The sequence below is a fragment of the Talaromyces rugulosus genome, chromosome III, assembly GCF_013368755.1.
Source record: "Talaromyces rugulosus chromosome III, complete sequence".
Lineage (NCBI taxonomy): Eukaryota > Fungi > Ascomycota > Eurotiomycetes > Eurotiales > Trichocomaceae > Talaromyces > Talaromyces rugulosus.
In genome coordinates, this window is record NC_049563.1 from 1796092 (window position 1) to 1813898 (window position 17807).

At 50.4% G+C, this 17807-nt stretch overlaps 6 protein-coding genes across 6 annotated transcripts; 2 read left to right on the forward strand and 4 right to left on the reverse strand.

The window, feature by feature from the left end:
* Positions 1–1966: 1966 nt before the first annotated feature.
* On the reverse strand, positions 1967–3613 carry TRUGW13939_05483 (uncharacterized protein; the record flags this gene model as incomplete). The annotated part of the gene is made up of 3 exons (XM_035488646.1): positions 1967–3148; positions 3202–3500; positions 3568–3613. The coding sequence occupies 3 exons, from the start codon at positions 3611–3613 to the stop codon at positions 1967–1969; spliced, it is 1527 nt and encodes a 508-aa protein (XP_035344539.1).
* A 994-nt stretch (positions 3614–4607) lies between these two features.
* TRUGW13939_05484 (uncharacterized protein) lies at positions 4608–7685 on the forward strand (the record flags this gene model as incomplete). The annotated part of the gene is made up of 4 exons (XM_035488647.1): positions 4608–6247; positions 6299–6434; positions 6493–7497; positions 7563–7685. 4 exons carry the CDS (start codon positions 4608–4610, stop codon positions 7683–7685), a joined length of 2904 nt encoding a protein of 967 aa, XP_035344540.1.
* A 169-nt stretch (positions 7686–7854) lies between these two features.
* Positions 7855–10063, reverse strand: TRUGW13939_05485 (uncharacterized protein; the record flags this gene model as incomplete). Its single annotated transcript, XM_035488648.1, has 2 exons — positions 7855–9871; positions 9936–10063. 2 exons carry the CDS (start codon positions 10061–10063, stop codon positions 7855–7857), a joined length of 2145 nt encoding a protein of 714 aa, XP_035344541.1.
* Positions 10064–10903: 840 nt separating this feature from the next.
* TRUGW13939_05486 (uncharacterized protein) lies at positions 10904–12335 on the reverse strand (the record flags this gene model as incomplete). Its single annotated transcript, XM_035488649.1, has 2 exons — positions 10904–11763; positions 11819–12335. 2 exons carry the CDS (start codon positions 12333–12335, stop codon positions 10904–10906), a joined length of 1377 nt encoding a protein of 458 aa, XP_035344542.1.
* Positions 12336–13513: 1178 nt separating this feature from the next.
* On the reverse strand, positions 13514–14027 carry TRUGW13939_05487 (uncharacterized protein; the record flags this gene model as incomplete). The annotated part of the gene is made up of 2 exons (XM_035488650.1): positions 13514–13890; positions 13970–14027. The coding sequence occupies 2 exons, from the start codon at positions 14025–14027 to the stop codon at positions 13514–13516; spliced, it is 435 nt and encodes a 144-aa protein (XP_035344543.1).
* A 1218-nt stretch (positions 14028–15245) lies between these two features.
* TRUGW13939_05488 (uncharacterized protein) lies at positions 15246–16997 on the forward strand (the record flags this gene model as incomplete). The annotated part of the gene is made up of 4 exons (XM_035488651.1): positions 15246–15337; positions 15392–15475; positions 15530–15692; positions 15750–16997. The coding sequence occupies 4 exons, from the start codon at positions 15246–15248 to the stop codon at positions 16995–16997; spliced, it is 1587 nt and encodes a 528-aa protein (XP_035344544.1).
* Positions 16998–17807: the final 810 nt, after the last annotated feature.

Consider the following 17807-nt stretch of genomic DNA (forward strand, 5'->3'; position numbering starts at 1 on the left):
GCTGGGTCGATACGAAAGCCGAAAAGTGGGCGCCGCGGCAGGGGGAATCGACCGCGTAACAAGCTAAGGGCTGGCGATGGAGCTTGGGCGAGGTAGGGCGAAGTGTTAAAATCAAATCATCGAGCTAAGTGGGCGATCGAATCAGGACTAGCAGGGCGCCTAACAAGCAAATTTCCAGTCAATTATTGGACGGCAACAATATCTCAACCAGCAGCAAGCTCTGGAATGAAGCAATAATATTACGCACACACAAGATGATATAAACCTAGGGGCGGTGGCTGCAACCGGCGAACGCCTGCGGAGGCGCCCAGAAAATGTCGACATCATCGAGAGGTGTTGGGTACAGCGAACGCCGAAACGAGATCCAGGAGGACCGTGCTGCAAGCCGAATCGAATCGATCTGCATCGCATCACATGCCTGGCACCAATCATGATCTGGTTGCTGGGGATGGCCATGATAAAATGCTTCGCTGTCGCTGCCTCTGTGCGCGGCGTCACCCAAACCAGCGGCGGGCCTCGTAACCTCGATCGCTGGGGCGGATTTTTGATTGGGTTAATCGGGGTGGCCCTGATATCACCATTTTTGGCTCTCACGCTAGCTGCGCGAACACCTTTGCAAGTTGCAACACGTCCAAGAAGGTTGCCACCGCATGCCCGACGACAATCAAGGCGTTTCAGATCGCGATGGTTGTAATGAGGAGTAAAATGAGCAGGAACGTGACTGCCGCGGGCGGAGAATGGCATGCCACACAGACCGCGACCGAGTTTGTGACTCGGCAACTCCGTCAGCCACAGAGCGCACCAGCCACAGGACCAGCCACGCGGCCAAGCACTAGTTCACTAGCTCGCAGCCTGGTACCAAGGTGTAGTTTGTTTAATTACCTAATCGCGGAGTTGATGACCAGATAACTAACTAGCCAATAATTGGGTCGGCCAATGAACCATTTTTTCCCACGGAGAAAATTTCAAAACAACAGCACGTGACCCTTATCCCGCCGAGTCTGCGCCGACGCCAAGCTCAAGAAGTACGTAGTGTCATTTTATTTTGTATGGGTTCATTCCCATTCCCATATAAAGTGGCAACTTTTTTTTTAACCCCTATATTTTCAAAGGAACTACTCCGTAATACTAGAGACTAAATGGATTATTCATTTTAATATTTTCTTAAAAATAAATCTTCAAAATCATTAAATTAGATAGATCTCGATTTGGGGGCTAAATAAATCCCCGACAATTGGTCAATCCTTAGAAATTTACTACAATTACTTGGGGGTTTTTTTTAGAAAAATTTTATTATACATAGTTTTTTATAATGTAAAATCGATTTCTATTCTGTATCGGTTCGGGAGCATGGCAGGCTGCACGGTTAGTGCTAGCCTAGACGAGGGTTATGTTAGGCGTTACCATTGAACAAGTCAATGTTCTTGGCGACGAAAGTTAATCTAGTTCTCTGAGGGGCTCAAGTGGATTATGATATCATCGATTGTTTCAGTTTAGATCCTAAGGTCGTTAGATTGATAACTCGACATACTTCACTGCACGGCGCTGTCGCCTCGACTCCAATAGGTTGTTTCTGGTACAAATGTACGTTATACATGTATTTGTATGTACCCCCTCGAGATCACGAGCCATGACAACAATTGCTGCTGAAGCTTGATATTCAAGCGAGAATTGCCTCTCACTTGTACGTCAGAAACGAGTGACACCTGGGTCCACCATATGTGGACGGCTAATGGGCCATCTCTGCTAAAGATCCCATTTTGAAATTAATCCGTAGACCAGTTTCTTTTAAAGGCGGCATATATCGCACAGTATATTTGCAAGGGCTCAGCTCAAGGCCACATAACCTTGGCTATCAAATTGTCCGTTCCGAAATATCCTGGGCTGGCTGTTAGCCTGCTCATACCGGGCACAAGTTGGAGCCTCTCTCCGACTGTTCATGAATGTGCCTCGCGTCAAGTCCAATTCACCGCCTCTTGATGACGACAGCATTGAGCTTTTCCTCAAAGTCATCCACCGGGTAGACTGGAGGGACCAGCATCAAAAAGTTCAAAAGCGTGTCGTTGAACCGAAACTGCAGGTCCGGTGGCAGTTTCTTATGTATGTTAAGCAGCTCGATGGTTTGCCAAGCCCGGTTGGGCTGTCTTAAATCTGCATCATAACTCTCCTCAACAAGGAAGAAAATGAATGACTCACACGCCGGGTTGCGCTCAAGGTCATGCTTGCTGATCAGATAGTGCAGATGCTCAAGGAAACGCGCTGTTTTGTCTTTCGATCTACGGTAATTGTATAGTGCTAGGACGATATAGATGAGGGCCGCAGTGCGCGACCACTCCATCGTTGGCGTATTCTTGTTGACCACATAGCTTCGGCTTTCTTGTGGAACTTGGCTGGGCCGAGGCCCGCTAGATAATAGCTGATAGATGGGACTATTGAAGTAAAACGTATTCTCTCGCCGGGGAACATCACGCAGGTATTCCTTGGCTGCATGCTCTGCCATGAACCGGTCTCCCGTACGCAAGAAATCCACCATTTGAAGTTTCTCATCCATACTGATGCTCTGAGATGGTGGTTTCATGATGGAAAGAATAAAGAAAAGCAGCGACCGGCAAGCGTTATCCATCGGCTGCGATTTTCGGTAAAGCTGTACATTTTTAGCTTGTTGGGCGTATTGTTGTGCCTTATGTTTGTCTCCGAATCTTTCCTCTTGCAACATCAGTCCAGTAAATGTCAGTGATAGGCTATCGTCGTCAAAGTCATTGGCACCTAGGCGGCCCACATTACTCAAGCTAAATTGCACTTGAGAATCGTAGTATTGAATCATTGCATCGTTCGGCTGGCCATCTAGATGGGGCTTCCATCGAGCACAGTAGCCTAAAATGAGTGCTTCGAAAGAAGCCCGATGACGCATCGCTGCTCGAAAAGCCTTTTCTTTCATTTTTATATTCTGGCCCGACCAATAGCTTAATCGAGTAGTCCATAAGTCATACAGTTGATTCTCGTCCCAAGTGACTTTGATGTCCATCGGCAAGGTAGCAAAAGGGTCATCCCGTAAGCCATCCAACATTGTCCTAGGGCTCGGGAGCCGGGTAACTCTGCCATGATGATTCATGCCAGCATAAGCGGCGGGATAGCCACGTGTTGTTAGCTAGTCGCGGTTAGTTGCTTGACCAAATCAGTCAGACATGATATCTTTCGTACCGGCAGCGATTCGTCTTCTCCGTTTGTTTCCCCAGCATCTGTAGTAACGGACTCACGCTTCACCCACGGATAACCCCGGGAGTCGCGGCGTGACGGTCGGTCTCCCTGAGTTGTCGACGTGCTCTGTCTTTTCTTATTTTGAATATGATGACGCATCACATGGGCACGTTTCTCTTTCGTCGAAGAACTGGAGTCAACGAAGAAAAACGATTGGTTTTGACCATTTTGACCGGTAGCAGCTGCCGAGCGTTTTCTTGATCTCGAAGGCTTCGATGCTGGAGGCGCATTGCTAGGCCGGCCTATGCAGTACGTACAGCGTCAGTGACGGTTGTCTTTTAATGCGGATGAGGACTTATCCATCCATACTTTGCGGTGGTAATGTGGGTGAGAGAGTCCGAGTAGAGCTATCCATCTTTCCTCCCTTTAATGGGCCGAACGATGAAATAACAGTTGGACACGCAGTTCCGGCCAAAGAAATGGAGAACAAACGGGTTCAAAGTCGAGTCTTCGGATCTCCCCGAGGTATGGTCTCCCTACTCCCTCTGATAGTAGAATGTGGCCCGTAGGGCATATGGAGAGCTTGTTCTATCGGGTGGTGTTCACCAAGGCGCAGTCCTAGTACTGTGACCGCTAGTTACAGCGAAGGGCGCAGCTTCACCCTCTCGTTCGACGAGAAGAGAAAACCGAGGGTTTTCATAGTAGCGCCGCCGTTGAGCAATAATGCTGGATCAGTAAGGCGCGCGAACGAGGAGCATTGGTCATGTCCCCGGAAGTGACGCCACTAGGCTAGTTAGTGTCTGGCCGGGAGGTGGAGCAAGAAAATCCCGGTCGAGCCACCAGCACAAATGAGTGGACAACTGCGAGTCTGCGACAGCACTACAGATGCGATGGGAAGACTTCGACGGCGCTCCCTTGTTGGCTTTGCGGCTTATGGAGTGGAGGTTGGGAGCTAGTCGTGCGCGGCCGTCCGATCGGATGTCGACATTATTACTGCGGGCGGGACCAGACCTCTTGCCGTTTTGGGCGCCAGCGTGCCTGGTCGGGTCGGCCGAGCGCCCCGAGAATCCACTGCCCCGATCTGGCCTAGTCCATACCGGCAGCTGTAATTGCAAGCTGCTGGACGCGAAACCATGTATTTTTCATTACCCGCTGCCGTTTTCTGTTTTTTTGAAAAGTTCTTTCTCACAAAAGAGGAAACCACTTTACGCGTCGGGCCCGGAGCCACCTTTTCCCGTCAACGCGTCGCGTCTCCCTCGCGTCCCGCGCAAACGAATATTCTGAGCAGCCAAGACACACCTTCACAAAGACTCCCTCCATCGTTCATTTGTTGTGCACCCCGAGACACACTTTTTACTGTCTCCGCCCTTCAAGAATTGCTATACCCGCCGTATATCGGTGTGCCCAACATGTCTTCGCTCTTCGAGGCTGTCCTTCAGTCCGAGGCCGAATCGAATGGAGGCCCCCGCGCACAATGGCCTCAATCAGACCACCCTTCAAGCTCTCGCCCACAACTGCCCTCAGAGAGCAATGGGCCGATGAGCGATATGCAAGCCCTGCCAGATGACGAAGTTGTCGGCACAGCAAACGGTGCCGTCAACCGTCTGCGGAATCCGTATGCAACTGCGCCGACCCCAGTGCGTGATGTGGCTGGCGAGAAGGTGCAGCAAGCCTTTGAAGAATTGCTAGAGACCTTTATCGAAGACCCAATGTCCTCGGCGCCCCCTCCATCCTCGGGCCAGTACTTCAGCGACAAGTACTACATCGCACAAATCCATGGAATGTCGCGATTCGAGCTTTCCACGCTGTATGTGGATTACACCCATCTGACCTCAGCCGACAACCAGATTTTGGCAGATGCCATTGCAAACCAATATTACCGCTTTCAGCCATTCCTGATTCGAGCTCTTCACAATCTCATTGCCAAGTATGAGCCTGAATATTTTGCGTCCCACCGCCAGCCGAGCAGCAATTCCTCGCAGCCTAGTGCGTCGGTCGCTGCCGCCAATGCAAGCGCCAGCGATACCCAGAGTGGGGAGCGATCAATGCAACAAAAGACACGCCACCAGCAGACCGACAGAGTGTTCTCATTGGCATTCTATAATCTGCCGCTTGTTTCCCGGCTGCGCCAATTGCGAACATCACACATTGGAAAACTACTTTCTATCTCCGGAACCGTGACGAGAACATCGGAGATTCGGCCAGAGCTGTCTTCAGGCACGTTCATCTGCGAGGCATGCAGAACGCCATGCCCTAATATCGAGCAGACATTCAAATATACCGAGCCCTCTCAATGCCCCAACACAACCTGTGGAAACCGCGTGGGTTGGCGGCTTGACATTGGCAAAAGTACTTTCGTTGACTGGCAAAAAATAAAATTGCAAGAGTCGTCTCATGAGATCCCCACAGGCAGTATGCCTCGTACAATGGATATCATTGTCCGAGGAGAAATGGTCGATAGAGCAAAGGCCGGTGAAAAGTGTATCTTCACGGGTACGTTGATTGTCGTTCCTGATGTCAGCCAACTCGGCTTGCCAGGTGTACGGCCAGAGGCAAACCGCGACAACGGCGCGTTCCGAGGTGGTGACGTTGGAGGAGGAGGGGTTTCTGGTCTCAAGTCTCTGGGTGTGAGAGACTTGACTTATCGTCTTGCTTTCCTCGCTTGCATGATCACACCCGACTTGACAACCCCTGGCCAGCCAACCAACCAGCAGCTTAGTGGACAGTCTCATAACATTTTGGCTTCACTGAATCAGCACGATCAATCGTTTGACGATGATGAGCATGCGCAAGAGGCTTTGCTGCAGACCATGACCCCGGCCGAGGTTCAGGAACTGAAACAGTTGGTCGAGAGTGAGCACGTCTACCAACGGTTAGTGAACTCGCTAGCCCCCATGATATATGGCCATCAATCGATCAAGAAGGGTCTGCTTTTGCAATTGATTGGAGGTGTTAGTAAAAGCACGGAGCAAGAAGGCATGCAACTCCGTGGTGATATCAACATCTGTATTGTTGGCGATCCCTCGACAAGCAAGAGCCAGTTTCTAAAGTATGTCCCGTCCCACGGCGATCATTGGAAGAGAAAACTAATTATTCTTAGGTACATCTGTTCCCTCCACCCACGAGCTGTGTATACTAGCGGTAAAGCTTCATCGGCTGCTGGTTTGACTGCTTCGGTTGTCAAAGACCCGGAGACTGGAGAATTCACTATCGAGGCCGGTGCCTTGATGTTGGCTGTAGGTCTTGACTTTTTAAAGATGGGAATATTGAAGATTTGCTAACGATGCATTTTAGAACGGAGGAGGTATATGTGCTATCGACGAATTCGACAAAATGGATCTTGTGGACCAGGTCGCCATTCACGAAGCTATGGAGCAGCAGACGATTTCGATTGCCAAAGCCGGAATCCACACAACTCTCAATGCGCGAGCATCCATTCTCGCTGCAGCGAACCCTATCGGTGGTCGGTATAACCCAAAGACTACACTGCGAGCCAATCTGAATTTGAGTGCTCCTATCATGAGTCGTTTTGACTTGTTCTTCATTGTTCGCGATGAGCCTAATGAGCAAGTTGACCGCAACCTGGCCACCCACATTGTCAATGTCCACATGAACAGAGATGAAGCTGTTGAACCCGAGATTAGCACCGAGCTGTTGCAGCGCTATATTCGACTGGCGCGTACCTTCAAGCCTGTCTTTACCGAAGAGGCAAAGGCGGTTTTGGTCGAAAAGTACAAGGAGCTGAGGGCCAATGATGCTCAAGGAGGAATCGGAAGATCCTCATACCGCATCACTGTGCGTCAGCTGGAATCGCTCATCCGTCTTTCCGAGGCTGTAGCCAGAGCAAACTGTGTCGAGGAGATTCTTCCGCGGTTTGTGCGTGAAGCGTTCAACCTTCTTCGCCAGAGTATCATCACTGTTGAGAAAGATGATATCGATGTCGAAGACGAGGCCGATGAAGAAGCTGCTGCTGTTGCTGCCGCCGCCGCTCATCAGGATGGCGACGATGAAATGGCAGAAACTCGTGACCGCGACGGCGACAGCCCCATGGGCGATGAGGAAGAAGCAGCTACAACGACCACCCGCCAAAAGACAAAGATTACATACGACAAATACATGAAGATCCTCAACCTCCTCGTCCGTCGTATCAACGAAGACGAAGCGAAAAACGGCGAAGGTGTCGAGCAAGACGAGCTGGTGACGTGGTACTTGGAACGCATCGAGTCTGAGATGAACTCGCAGGATGATCTGAACAGGGAGCGCGAGCTTGCGCACAAGGTGTTGAAGCGGATGGTCAAGGTTTGTTACTCCCTTTTTGATCTCATTTGAATGTTTTTCATTGGCTGACTTATTTTTGTTCTCAGGACAACATCCTCATGCCTATTCGTGGCCAGGGCCTGACGAATGAAGACCAACCGGAGGATTCTACGAACAGAGTCATCTACGTGCTTCATCCCAACTGCGCGCTCGAGGAAATAGAACTGTAAATGTTATTATGTCTCTTGTAATGTAATAATGAATAATGTCGCTTGAAGCTTTCTATTTTATTTGTAGTAGTAGTCTAGTCTACTGCATGTATTTCTGAGACAAACTCCATCTATTCTAATGGGCCAATGGCGAAGAAACTAGACACCAATCCGGAACTGACGGGGGAAATCAAGACTGTTCAACTGTGAACGCCTTCATCAAAAGATCATGAAACCTCCCATCCCTAATCGCCAAATAGATCTCACTGGCAAACGTCCCCAAAATCTTTTCTGGCCGCTTCTTACCACCATGGCCGCCATCAACAACACCATTGGTCTTTGCAGTAGCAGCAGCAAGAAGAGTCGGATGATCAACCAAGCCGCGGTGAAAGGGGATATCCAGGTCCTTTCGAACAAAACTGTAGACCATGGCAGAAGCCTTCCCAAGGTATTGCGCGGTGGACTGGGTGTTGTAAAAGGCATTGCGAGTCGAGTCGTAGACGGTAGAGAGGGTTTGGGCTGCTTGCGTTTTGTAGAGCTCAACAATGTGCAACAAATTCAAGTTTGCAGCGGCCGTGGTTGTTGCTGTATCAGTTGTCTCGTGGATGAGAGAATGGATCAGGTCTCCCAGGGACTCCTTGATAGTGACTGCAGCGCGGTCCTCGAGGTCGAGATGGGACAGGCTCTGCCATTTTTCAAGGACGCCGTTCCAGGACTTTGCTGAAAACTCGCCAAAACGTTCGTCTGATACCACCAGCTTCCCGAAATGTTCCCGGAGGAGGTTGTGGAACGCAGGTTTGGCGGCCACGACGAATTCCAAATGGAGGCATCGAAGATCGAGCGCCTGACACAGCAAATAGATGTAGGTGGCAGACATCAAGGAGACGAGTTCCACAGCCTCAAGAGCGTAACGAGCAGCAATCAGGGCGAGCGAATTGACGGACTGGTTATGCAGCTCGGCAGACTGCACGTGCGAGCTCACTGGGTGCGCAATGTAGGCCAATTCAGACATGTAAGCAGACATGTTGACATCAAATCCTTTCGCCGTGAATGAAAGGCTGGGGTCGTCGCTTGACAGATTGGGTGGAAGTCCCTTGTTCTGTTGGTTGTTGACGAGCTCCGAGCTCTGGGCGAACATCAGCTTGCCGAGCATCTGCATGGCGGTCGTGGTCTTTTCCATGGCAGATGTAATACAGACTGCCTGGAAGTTCCCACCGTGGTGGATGGCTCTACCGGCAACGTCGATCAAGGGGTTGTCGGTGGTAGAGTTCACCTCGGTGTCCACCTGGCGATACGCAAGATTGAGGTCTTCGAGCTGAGGCCCGATCCATTGGGGAGCTGTTCTCAACGCATAGCGATCCTGAGCGAGGCCAATCGTTTCAGCGTTATTGTCCAACGCAAGCTTAGACCCTGATAGGAGGTGAGTGATGTTTTTTGCAGCTTCGGCCTGCCCCTGATGAGGTCGGATGCTGGAGATGAAAGGATGGTAATTATGGGAAGTCCCTAGGAGGGCTTCGGTCGCCATAGCAGTGAGTAGCTGGGTCATCAGGGCAAGCTGCTGAGCCTGGTAGATGGCAACACAGCCCGCAGCACAGCTGGCAGAAGTCCCGTTGGTGACGCCCAGTCCTTCCTTTGCCCGGAGAAGAATCGGTTCGATGCCAGCTTGTTGGAGAGCCTTGTCTGCTGAAAGATAGGTTGCAGTACGCTTCTCGCTGCCTACGCGAACGTAAATGTCTGGATTACCTTCGAGCATCCCAGATATGTAGGAGAGAGTCGAAAGGTCACCGGACGCGGAGATGCTACCACGCAGAGGCACAACTGGGGTCATGTCTTTCTCCAGCATAGATAGGATATTCTGGGGGATAGCAAGACGCACACCAGAGTGACTGCGGATCAGTGAGTTGCACCGAATGAGCATCATTGCCCTGACAATTGAGACTGGTAGTGAATGTTCACGAAGATTTTCAGGCTCTACAGCGTGCAGACCCTTGTCAGAGGGAAGAAGAATGCCGACATTTAGGTGCTGCTGCAGGGCAATTTGGAGACGCTCTACCTTGTCAGTGCGAGTGTCTGCACTGCCTCCAAAGCCTGTGGTCACACCGTAGACTGTGCGACCATTTTTCAGTTCATCCTCGAGGAAATCGACGCTCTGTTGGACCTTGCTGATGGTAGCATTGTCAGTGGTCACAGACGCACTTTTTCCATACCTAGGGGGGGCCAAATCAGTATTTTGTTAAGATTCATAAATATTCACAAGAGGAGGGGACATACATGGCCACCGCCACAACACCAGCGATAGTCAGGCTGTATCCATCAATCACCACAGGCTGGTCAGACTTGAGCACAGCTTGAAGGTCTGCCCATCCCTTGTGGGCCTGGGTGAACTGTGGACAGTCCATGGTTGCGTGAGACTTTGCAGGTATGGAGGGGTAAGCGGAGGAAGAAGAGAATTCACACTGAAGAAGTCAACACAGAAGAAGCCAACACGGTCTGCCAAAATAGGCAAGACTGGGCGGTGAGGGCTAGAAAGGGGGTTGCACGCTTTGCACGCTGGTAGATATGTGTTATGACGTTGTACTAAGGAAGAACAAGCCTTCAAATAATTGTTATTATAGCCATTCAAACCATCAATTGCTAGAGGTGAACACCTAGGTAAATATATGAAACCTTGACAACATCTGAAGAAAAGACAACAGAGGGTTGATTTTGTTTTCAGGTGTCAAACAGAGATTGACACGAGGAAAAACAAGGTTCAGCAGGAGTCGTCGGATTTCTCCACCCCGGCTATTATCGTTGCATGCAGTTGTGCAGATCAGATTAACAATTCCTGGAATCTGGCTTCTATTCGGCCGGAGAATTATTTTTGTTATTCTTAGAAGTCTGTGGTAGCATTGTCCCTTGGTCCTCTGTTCACCTGACATTGACGACTGCAACATTGTTTCCAACGTCTGTGTCAGGGTTTCAACCGAATGTCTCAGGAATTACTAGTTTTGGCCCTTTAAGATCTGCACTGTTCAGACTCCAGAATAATGGTACGTGGAGTTACTAGTACTAGTATCAATTGACGTTTCACCGAGACCCGCCACCGAGATCCGATATGTGCACTCAAAATATTTGCAGTTGTAGTAGTAATATACAGGCAATGGTACAAGTACATGTATCCATGAGCACGCGCTATATAGTCTCGCGTAATTTACATGCAGATGGACAAAATCTACTGTTATCATTGAGTGTCCAGCCTAACACAGGCGTAGAATGGCAACCATCGCGCTCACAAAAAAAGCGCCAATTGCAGCGCTCTGCATTGACACCGTGGTCAACTCGCGCTGGGTGAGAACGACATTGCGATCGCTCAGACGGGAATCGGCGAGATGGCGCCAATACTCGGACGACAGCAATGGGGCCAATCGTTCCGAGAAAGATGGCTTTTGTGAGATGGGCTCGGCATGTATCGTTGTAGGGCTTTGATCATTGGGATCAGCGACAAGACCCAGGTTAGACGCCTCTTCACGGGCCAGAGAGACTCCGCTGCTAGCCGAGTCAGACTCAGAATCTGGCTGAGCCGCGGGCGTTGGCGATGCTTCAACTATTACACTATCCGCAGCTGGAGCAAGCCCTGTAGCGATGGCCCTGTTTGCGGCGGACTCTGCCTCGATAGCCTCCTTGACCTTCTCCTCAAACCCCTTGACCAATCTTCGTCGACGCCATGGTTCGACCAGGATTTGAAAAACGAGGAACAAGAGTACATTCACCCCCATCAACCCCCATGTGCCCCATGTACTCATCCGGCGAATCTTGTCGGACCATATCTGTTCTTCGTGGTAGCGGGAGAGAATGCTGCGGTTGAGGTTGGCCGATACCTCTTCCGACTCGTGCTCTGCCTTTGCGAGGGCTTCTTGTGCTTCGGCTTCGGCGACTTCGTTGGCATGATCAGAGCGATAGAGCGATGTAAAGCGTTCCAGGTCTGTGGGAGACCATGCGTGTTTTCGTTGAAGCAGTTCGTTGACTTCGCGTTGAGAGGTGGAGCGTCGATTAATGGCGGCAGTGTATGCCTCTTTAGCTTGTCGGATAAGGGACCGGGCCTCTATGACCTGCTTTTCTGTACCAAGTGGTTAGTCAGATTTATCATGGCATATATGCAGGTAGGATCGTACCCTGTAGTGCAATGTCTTGTTTCAGCTGCTCTATAGCCGAGTACCCGGTCAAGTCATTCAAGCGCTGCCCAGCAGTGAAAACATTGGACTGTATATTGTCCATCATATCTGTAAACTTCTTTGACAGCTGTGACCGTCGTCCCTCCTCCTCTGAAGGCAGTCCATCTTCTCCAGCCTGGTCGACTTCCGCCGAAGGTTTCTGCGGTACAGCTTGTGGACGCTGTTCGGTCTCGTTTGCAGCCAGGTCAGCCAAGACTGGGCTAGCAGCGTCGGAGCGTTTGTCGCCGTTCAATTCGGGCTTGCCATCGTCCTTTGTACTGAACAGCCTCGACTGGCTTCGAAACTGACACCGCAGGCAGATCGAGAAGCTGCGCGCGGGGTTCTGGGGAGAATAATGTGAAGACTGCTTCGGTGACGAGGAGACGAGCGCAGGACGTAGACGCCGGCAGTTGGGTCGCAGGAAGCCAGAACTGCTCGACCGCAGCGATTGCCTAAGCAGCAACGGCATTGACTGCATTGCGAGGTGCCAGCAGAGACAGATTTGAAGATGTTGTCTCGGGCTGCGTCGACCGGAACAGCAATGGGTTCCCTTCTGGCCCGAGCGCCGACATCCGGACACGGTGATTGGACTGCCGCCCGAGCTCTTTTTTATGTTCCAACATCTTTTGCCTTGTATTTTATTTTTAATAATAGTAATAATGGTTATAAGAATAATTCTGATTGAACTGGCGGACTGTGCATTGCACGACTTGGGAATGTCTGTCTGGATTCTTTTTTGTATTGAGAGCCTCAAGATTTGACCACTTTTTATATATAGATTAGATGTAATGAACCCAATTGATCAATGGTTCGGCGACTGGGAACTTTCTTCTTCTTCCAGAATGTAGAGATTCTGAAGAGTTTCTAGTTTCTGGAAAGTTGCCTTTATCTAAGACACTGACTAGAATTTTATCTTCGAACTGCCGTTCGTATGACCCATATCGATCATCCATCTTCCGGAATTATCCGTAATCCATATCCTTTCCTTCTCAAACGGGAAAATATGGGCTCCCTCAAAGGGACAACAGTCACCAGCATCCGCGTTCAGGGCTGGGATACCCGATAGGACACCCTCAAGAATGAGAAACGAGCTGGCCAAGGGCGCTCCATGTCAGTTTCTGGGTTTTGATAGATACGGCGTTATTCAATACTTCAAGTTTCAACTGGGCGTCTGGAGAAATTCGGTTGTTGGCTTGGTATATATGTACTCCTTGTACATGTCTCGAATATAAATCATACGGTTGGTTGGTTCTGCATCAAGGTAAAGATGGAAGGAGCTCCGGCGAGATTAAATATACATGTATAAGAGAATGTGGGCCCACAAGGCTTTAAATACTGAATGTGACAATACCATAAAAATGAAATGTGCACGTGATGATATCGTTTGTTTTGCAAAATACGGATAAAAACAGGCATGAACCTGCCCGGATCTCAGAAAGTAATCACTACAGCGACGAAGAATTAGGACCAACAGTCATAAAATCATTATACAAGATAACTTCTCCCATACATAAATACACACAGAGACAATAGACGATATACAAAACAGAGTCGTGATTATAGGACTTCCTAGACCAGTTGCGATCTTCTCTGGCCACTGGCCACTGTCCGGCCACTGTCCGGCCACTCTTCGACCCCTTTCCGGCCAGGCCAGCCTTAGTCCTGGGTTTGCACCTTGTTATCACCCTTGACAGCTTCGGCATAGGTGGGGGGATGGCCGTTGCCCGCCTCATTGCTGCTGCTTCCCTCGGAAGGTCTGGTGCCGGTTGGGACATGGGGCGGAGTAGTGTTTGTCGCGCCGTAGCTTCTCTCGGGCTGAGGAGGTGCGCTGGGCTGGCGAGAAACGTAGTAATAGGTCACTCGACGACCGCCCTCGACATCGTCGCCCTCGAGCGGTTCGTATCGGGGTTCTTCTGAGTCCGGGTATTTCAGTATAATGTACCAGGCGTGCAGCAGGCCGGGAAGATAGCCCAGGATGCATAGGGCGATGTTGATGATGGAGTCGGCAGTGCACACGCCAACCTTGATCCACACTGCAACAGTTCATCATGGGTTAGCACAAAAGGTCACAGATAACTTGGTGCTCATTCTGGAGAGGCGGAGGGGACCTACCGGCAATGGGCGGGAAGAAGACGGCCAGGACGGCGAGGAAAACGTCGGCGCCGCACATTATGAAGCAGGGAGGTGAAATGCGCGCGAGATATGTGCAATAACGAGGAGAAGTGAGGCAGGAATGAAGTTTGAGGAAGTTTGAGTAAGAGTTGATTGCAGCCTGGAGATGACGTCGGGATAGCAGTGGGGGCCACCCGGCCAATGAGAGCCCTCCATTTAAGTTGTGGCCAAGGATCAATAATATTATTATAGCATTTTATTTGTATTTATATTTATAGTTTATATTTTATAGCTACGATGGTGGCCAGCCTATCTTGCTAGAATTATAGCACCATCAAAGCGTATCTGATTGATATTCTGGGCAGTGGATAAAGGCCGAGGTACTTAGCCGGCGCATCGTCGCAGCTTCAATGTGGCATGCTACGCTGTGCTCCATCGTCTGACACAAGAGTTTTGCTGTCGAGAATTGGACTGGTAATACCAGGAACAAGACTGCCACCCAACCACCGCAATGCACATTGCGCGTCTGCGCGACGTGTATCTCCATCTCCGTACGTGTATCCGTATCTTGCAGAAGATTAAACCACGTCCTCACAGCACAAGCACCCCCTGACAGCACCACAGACGGTCTGGCTCGAAGACGGCCGAACCTAGCGTCGCTGTGCTGATGCTGATTGCTCCTCGCAGGTTAGTGCCTGAGGCACTAGTGCTTTAGCCTCAAGCGCTTGGCCCGACCCCGTTAGAGCTCATTAAACCGTCGGGAAGAGGGAGACGATCGAGTGCTTAGCGCTGGGATGGCTCATAACAATAGTAAAACTAATAATCATGGCTGGCGGTGCCTGTGTCTGTGCCTGTGCCTATGCCGTGGGGCCCGCCTGCCTGCAGCTGCACCTTCCTCTCTCTCTCTCTCTCTTTTCCTTCTCTTCTTCTCTCCGCCCCGACCTCTTGTCTCCTCCGTCCTGGCCATCCGCTCTTTCGCCCTTCTCACCACCAGTCACTCGTTTTTTTTCTCGCTCTTCGCCTGTTTGTGAGCGGTGCCGACTCGCCAGCCAAGCCCCCTGTTGGTTTTCGTCTCCCCCGGTGAGAGAGAGGGTGAGAGTCCGATTCGATATTCGACATTCGACCCGCACGACTCCGAAGACCATCGACATGTCGAAGCCTTGAACTGCTCCAGAATATCCAAATAGTTCTCGGACCGTGTGAACCAGGCAATTCCATTTGCGCCTCGGAGTTTTTTTTTTTAAAAAAAAGGAGCAAACTGCGACTATCGCCCACCATGGCGAAATGCATTTCGCTTGAAAAGTCAACCTCCTGCTCCGCCTTCAATGTCTCTTCTATCTCGACCGACAGCTCTCTTGTCGATAACTAGTATGATTTTTTCTCTTCGGCTCGAGCAGGGCACAGTAACTAATCACTTCACAGCCCGTTTCTTCAATACGTTTCCAATGTCGACGACTTTGACAAGCAATTGACCGACTACGTCCAAGGCGACTATGTCAAGTCCAAGTACTTGCACCTGCCAGAAAACTCGCTCCCGTTCTGCTGCTAATTTCTTGTTAGATACGAGACCCTCTTAGGCTGTTCCAAAGTCAATCTAACTAACACAAGCGACTACTATGCTCGGTACACGACCAGCGTCATCTGTAATGGCATTGTGCAGAACTCAAAAACCCTTTGTGGGCTGAATGATGAGCAGTCGACCCCTCTCTGCGCCGATACATGTGTGAGTATTCTATCCAGACGTATGCTTGGAAGACCTCAATCGCTGATATCTTTGCAGGCCCTGTACGCTACTAGCGAGGAGGAAATCACTGTCAACAACCAAACCTGTGACTCCACAATTTCCACTTATATGAACCAGGTCCGCGCCGACTTTACAAACTGTGCCTTGCCCGCTGATTCCCTGTCTGGCTCGTGCATTGTCGGTGAACAAAACGAACCTAATGAGTGCGGATTCAGCTCCAACCTCGTGGGATTATGCAGCTACTGCGGAACTAGCTCTCCCAACGCAACCGACTCCTGCTGCATCAATTCCAACGCGACCACTCGCTGTTCCAACGTCCATCTCCCCACAACCTCTTCTATGCCCGCCCTCTTCACAGTCACCGCAACGGCAACAGCCGCCGCGTCGAAATCGGACAACTCAGGTCTTTCCGGTGGCCAAATAGCTGGTATAGTGATAGGATCAGTTGCCGGACTCGCTCTCCTCGCCGGTCTAGCGTTTCTTATCTTCATTTGTTTGCGAAGGCGCCGTGAATCGACGAATGATAGTGTCTTCAATCAGCCAAACCCAAGTAGGAGAGGAAATCAACCAATGCAAATGGCTGCTTCTATTCCTCCTAAGCCGAGCTTCGAACCTGTGCCCGGTGGCCGTGTCGCAAGGATGTCAGCTCTCCAAGACGAACCCGACGACATGGATCGTCGCAGCTCTACTACCAGAGGGGCATTCCCCGTAGGTGGCGCCAAGTACAGCGACACTTCCGACTCAGAGGGTCTGCTGTCTAGCCCAGAGGCTCGCTCTCGGAGGCATCCACCAAAGGCAGGCAGACGTCATGGCTCTCTTTCCAGCACGTCTGTCCTCGGTGACAGTTCTCCTCAATCCGGTACAGTCGGCCAGTTATCATCTCCCGAAGGTGTCGGCAGCGGCCAATCCGAACAGCTACCCTACTTCCGAGACTACTACTCGCAAGACGACATCCATCCAAATGAGAAGGTTTCGGTGCTATGGGCCTACCAACCTCGTGCAGCAGACGAATTTGATCTGGACCGCGGCGACATGCTCAAGATTGTCGGCATTTGGGATGATGGCTGGGCAACTGGTGTTAGAATCAACGAGCGAGCCGAAGAATTTGACGAAACACACAACGCCCAGCGCGACAGTGGCGTTTCCAATGGGTCAAGAGGAGATTCAAACTCACCGCCTTCGGCTCGAGGAGAGATCAAAGCATTTCCCCTTGTTTGCGTCTGCCTTCCACAGCATTGGAGGAAGATTATTGACGGCGACCTGCATGAGGCTGTCTCTCCATAGACAAGACCCGCTCTTGACCCCGATCTCAAAAATATTATGTCTTCGACGATAGCTTTGTCTACTTTCTTGGCGTTCAAAGGCGATACTCTTTTTTCATCCTAGCAAGCCCAAAGATCCGCAAGTTTGACAGTCTCACCTGCTCTTCAGTTCCGCCCTCATGCGTGACCCCCTCCTGGGCAGGCTTTGACCCGACCCGACGGACATTCGTCCACCAATTTCGCTTTTGCTTTTTCTCTTCCAGTGCTGCCAATATACCGCCGTTTGATAGGCTTTTTCCGTTGCATTCGGTATCAATTTTCGCCTATCATTTCTTGTCCGTATTTTATACCCATTTGGTGACGGCCTGTCTGGTCTGCAAAACATCTTTTCTTCTTTTTTCTTCTCTTCTTCGCACGCAAGCGCGCTATTTCCATTCTTGTTTGAATGGCTGGATTTTAATCCTCTAATTCCAATTCTCTTCGGATGCATCAAGAGGGTCTCCAGGCTAATGCTATACCGCCTGACTCGTGTTACGCTGTAGGATGCAGCACAGCGTCATGTTGTACAACGCTGAGCAGGTGAACATGGCCTGAGAAAAAGTCCCCTTGCCTATCTTCTGTATCTATCTTGGTATGTAGGAATTGTAGATACATAATGTTCGTCAATCATCCTTAAGAGCGGTCCTTTTTTAAACGGTAGTGGAGTTAATCAGATCAGGCCTAGTCCTGATAAGCCTGTAGGCAGCAATGAATGCTTCAACTACCAATATCATTTTATCATTTAATGGGTAAGTTTATTCACATGGGCGAAGAATGCTCTTCAGGTGAGAAC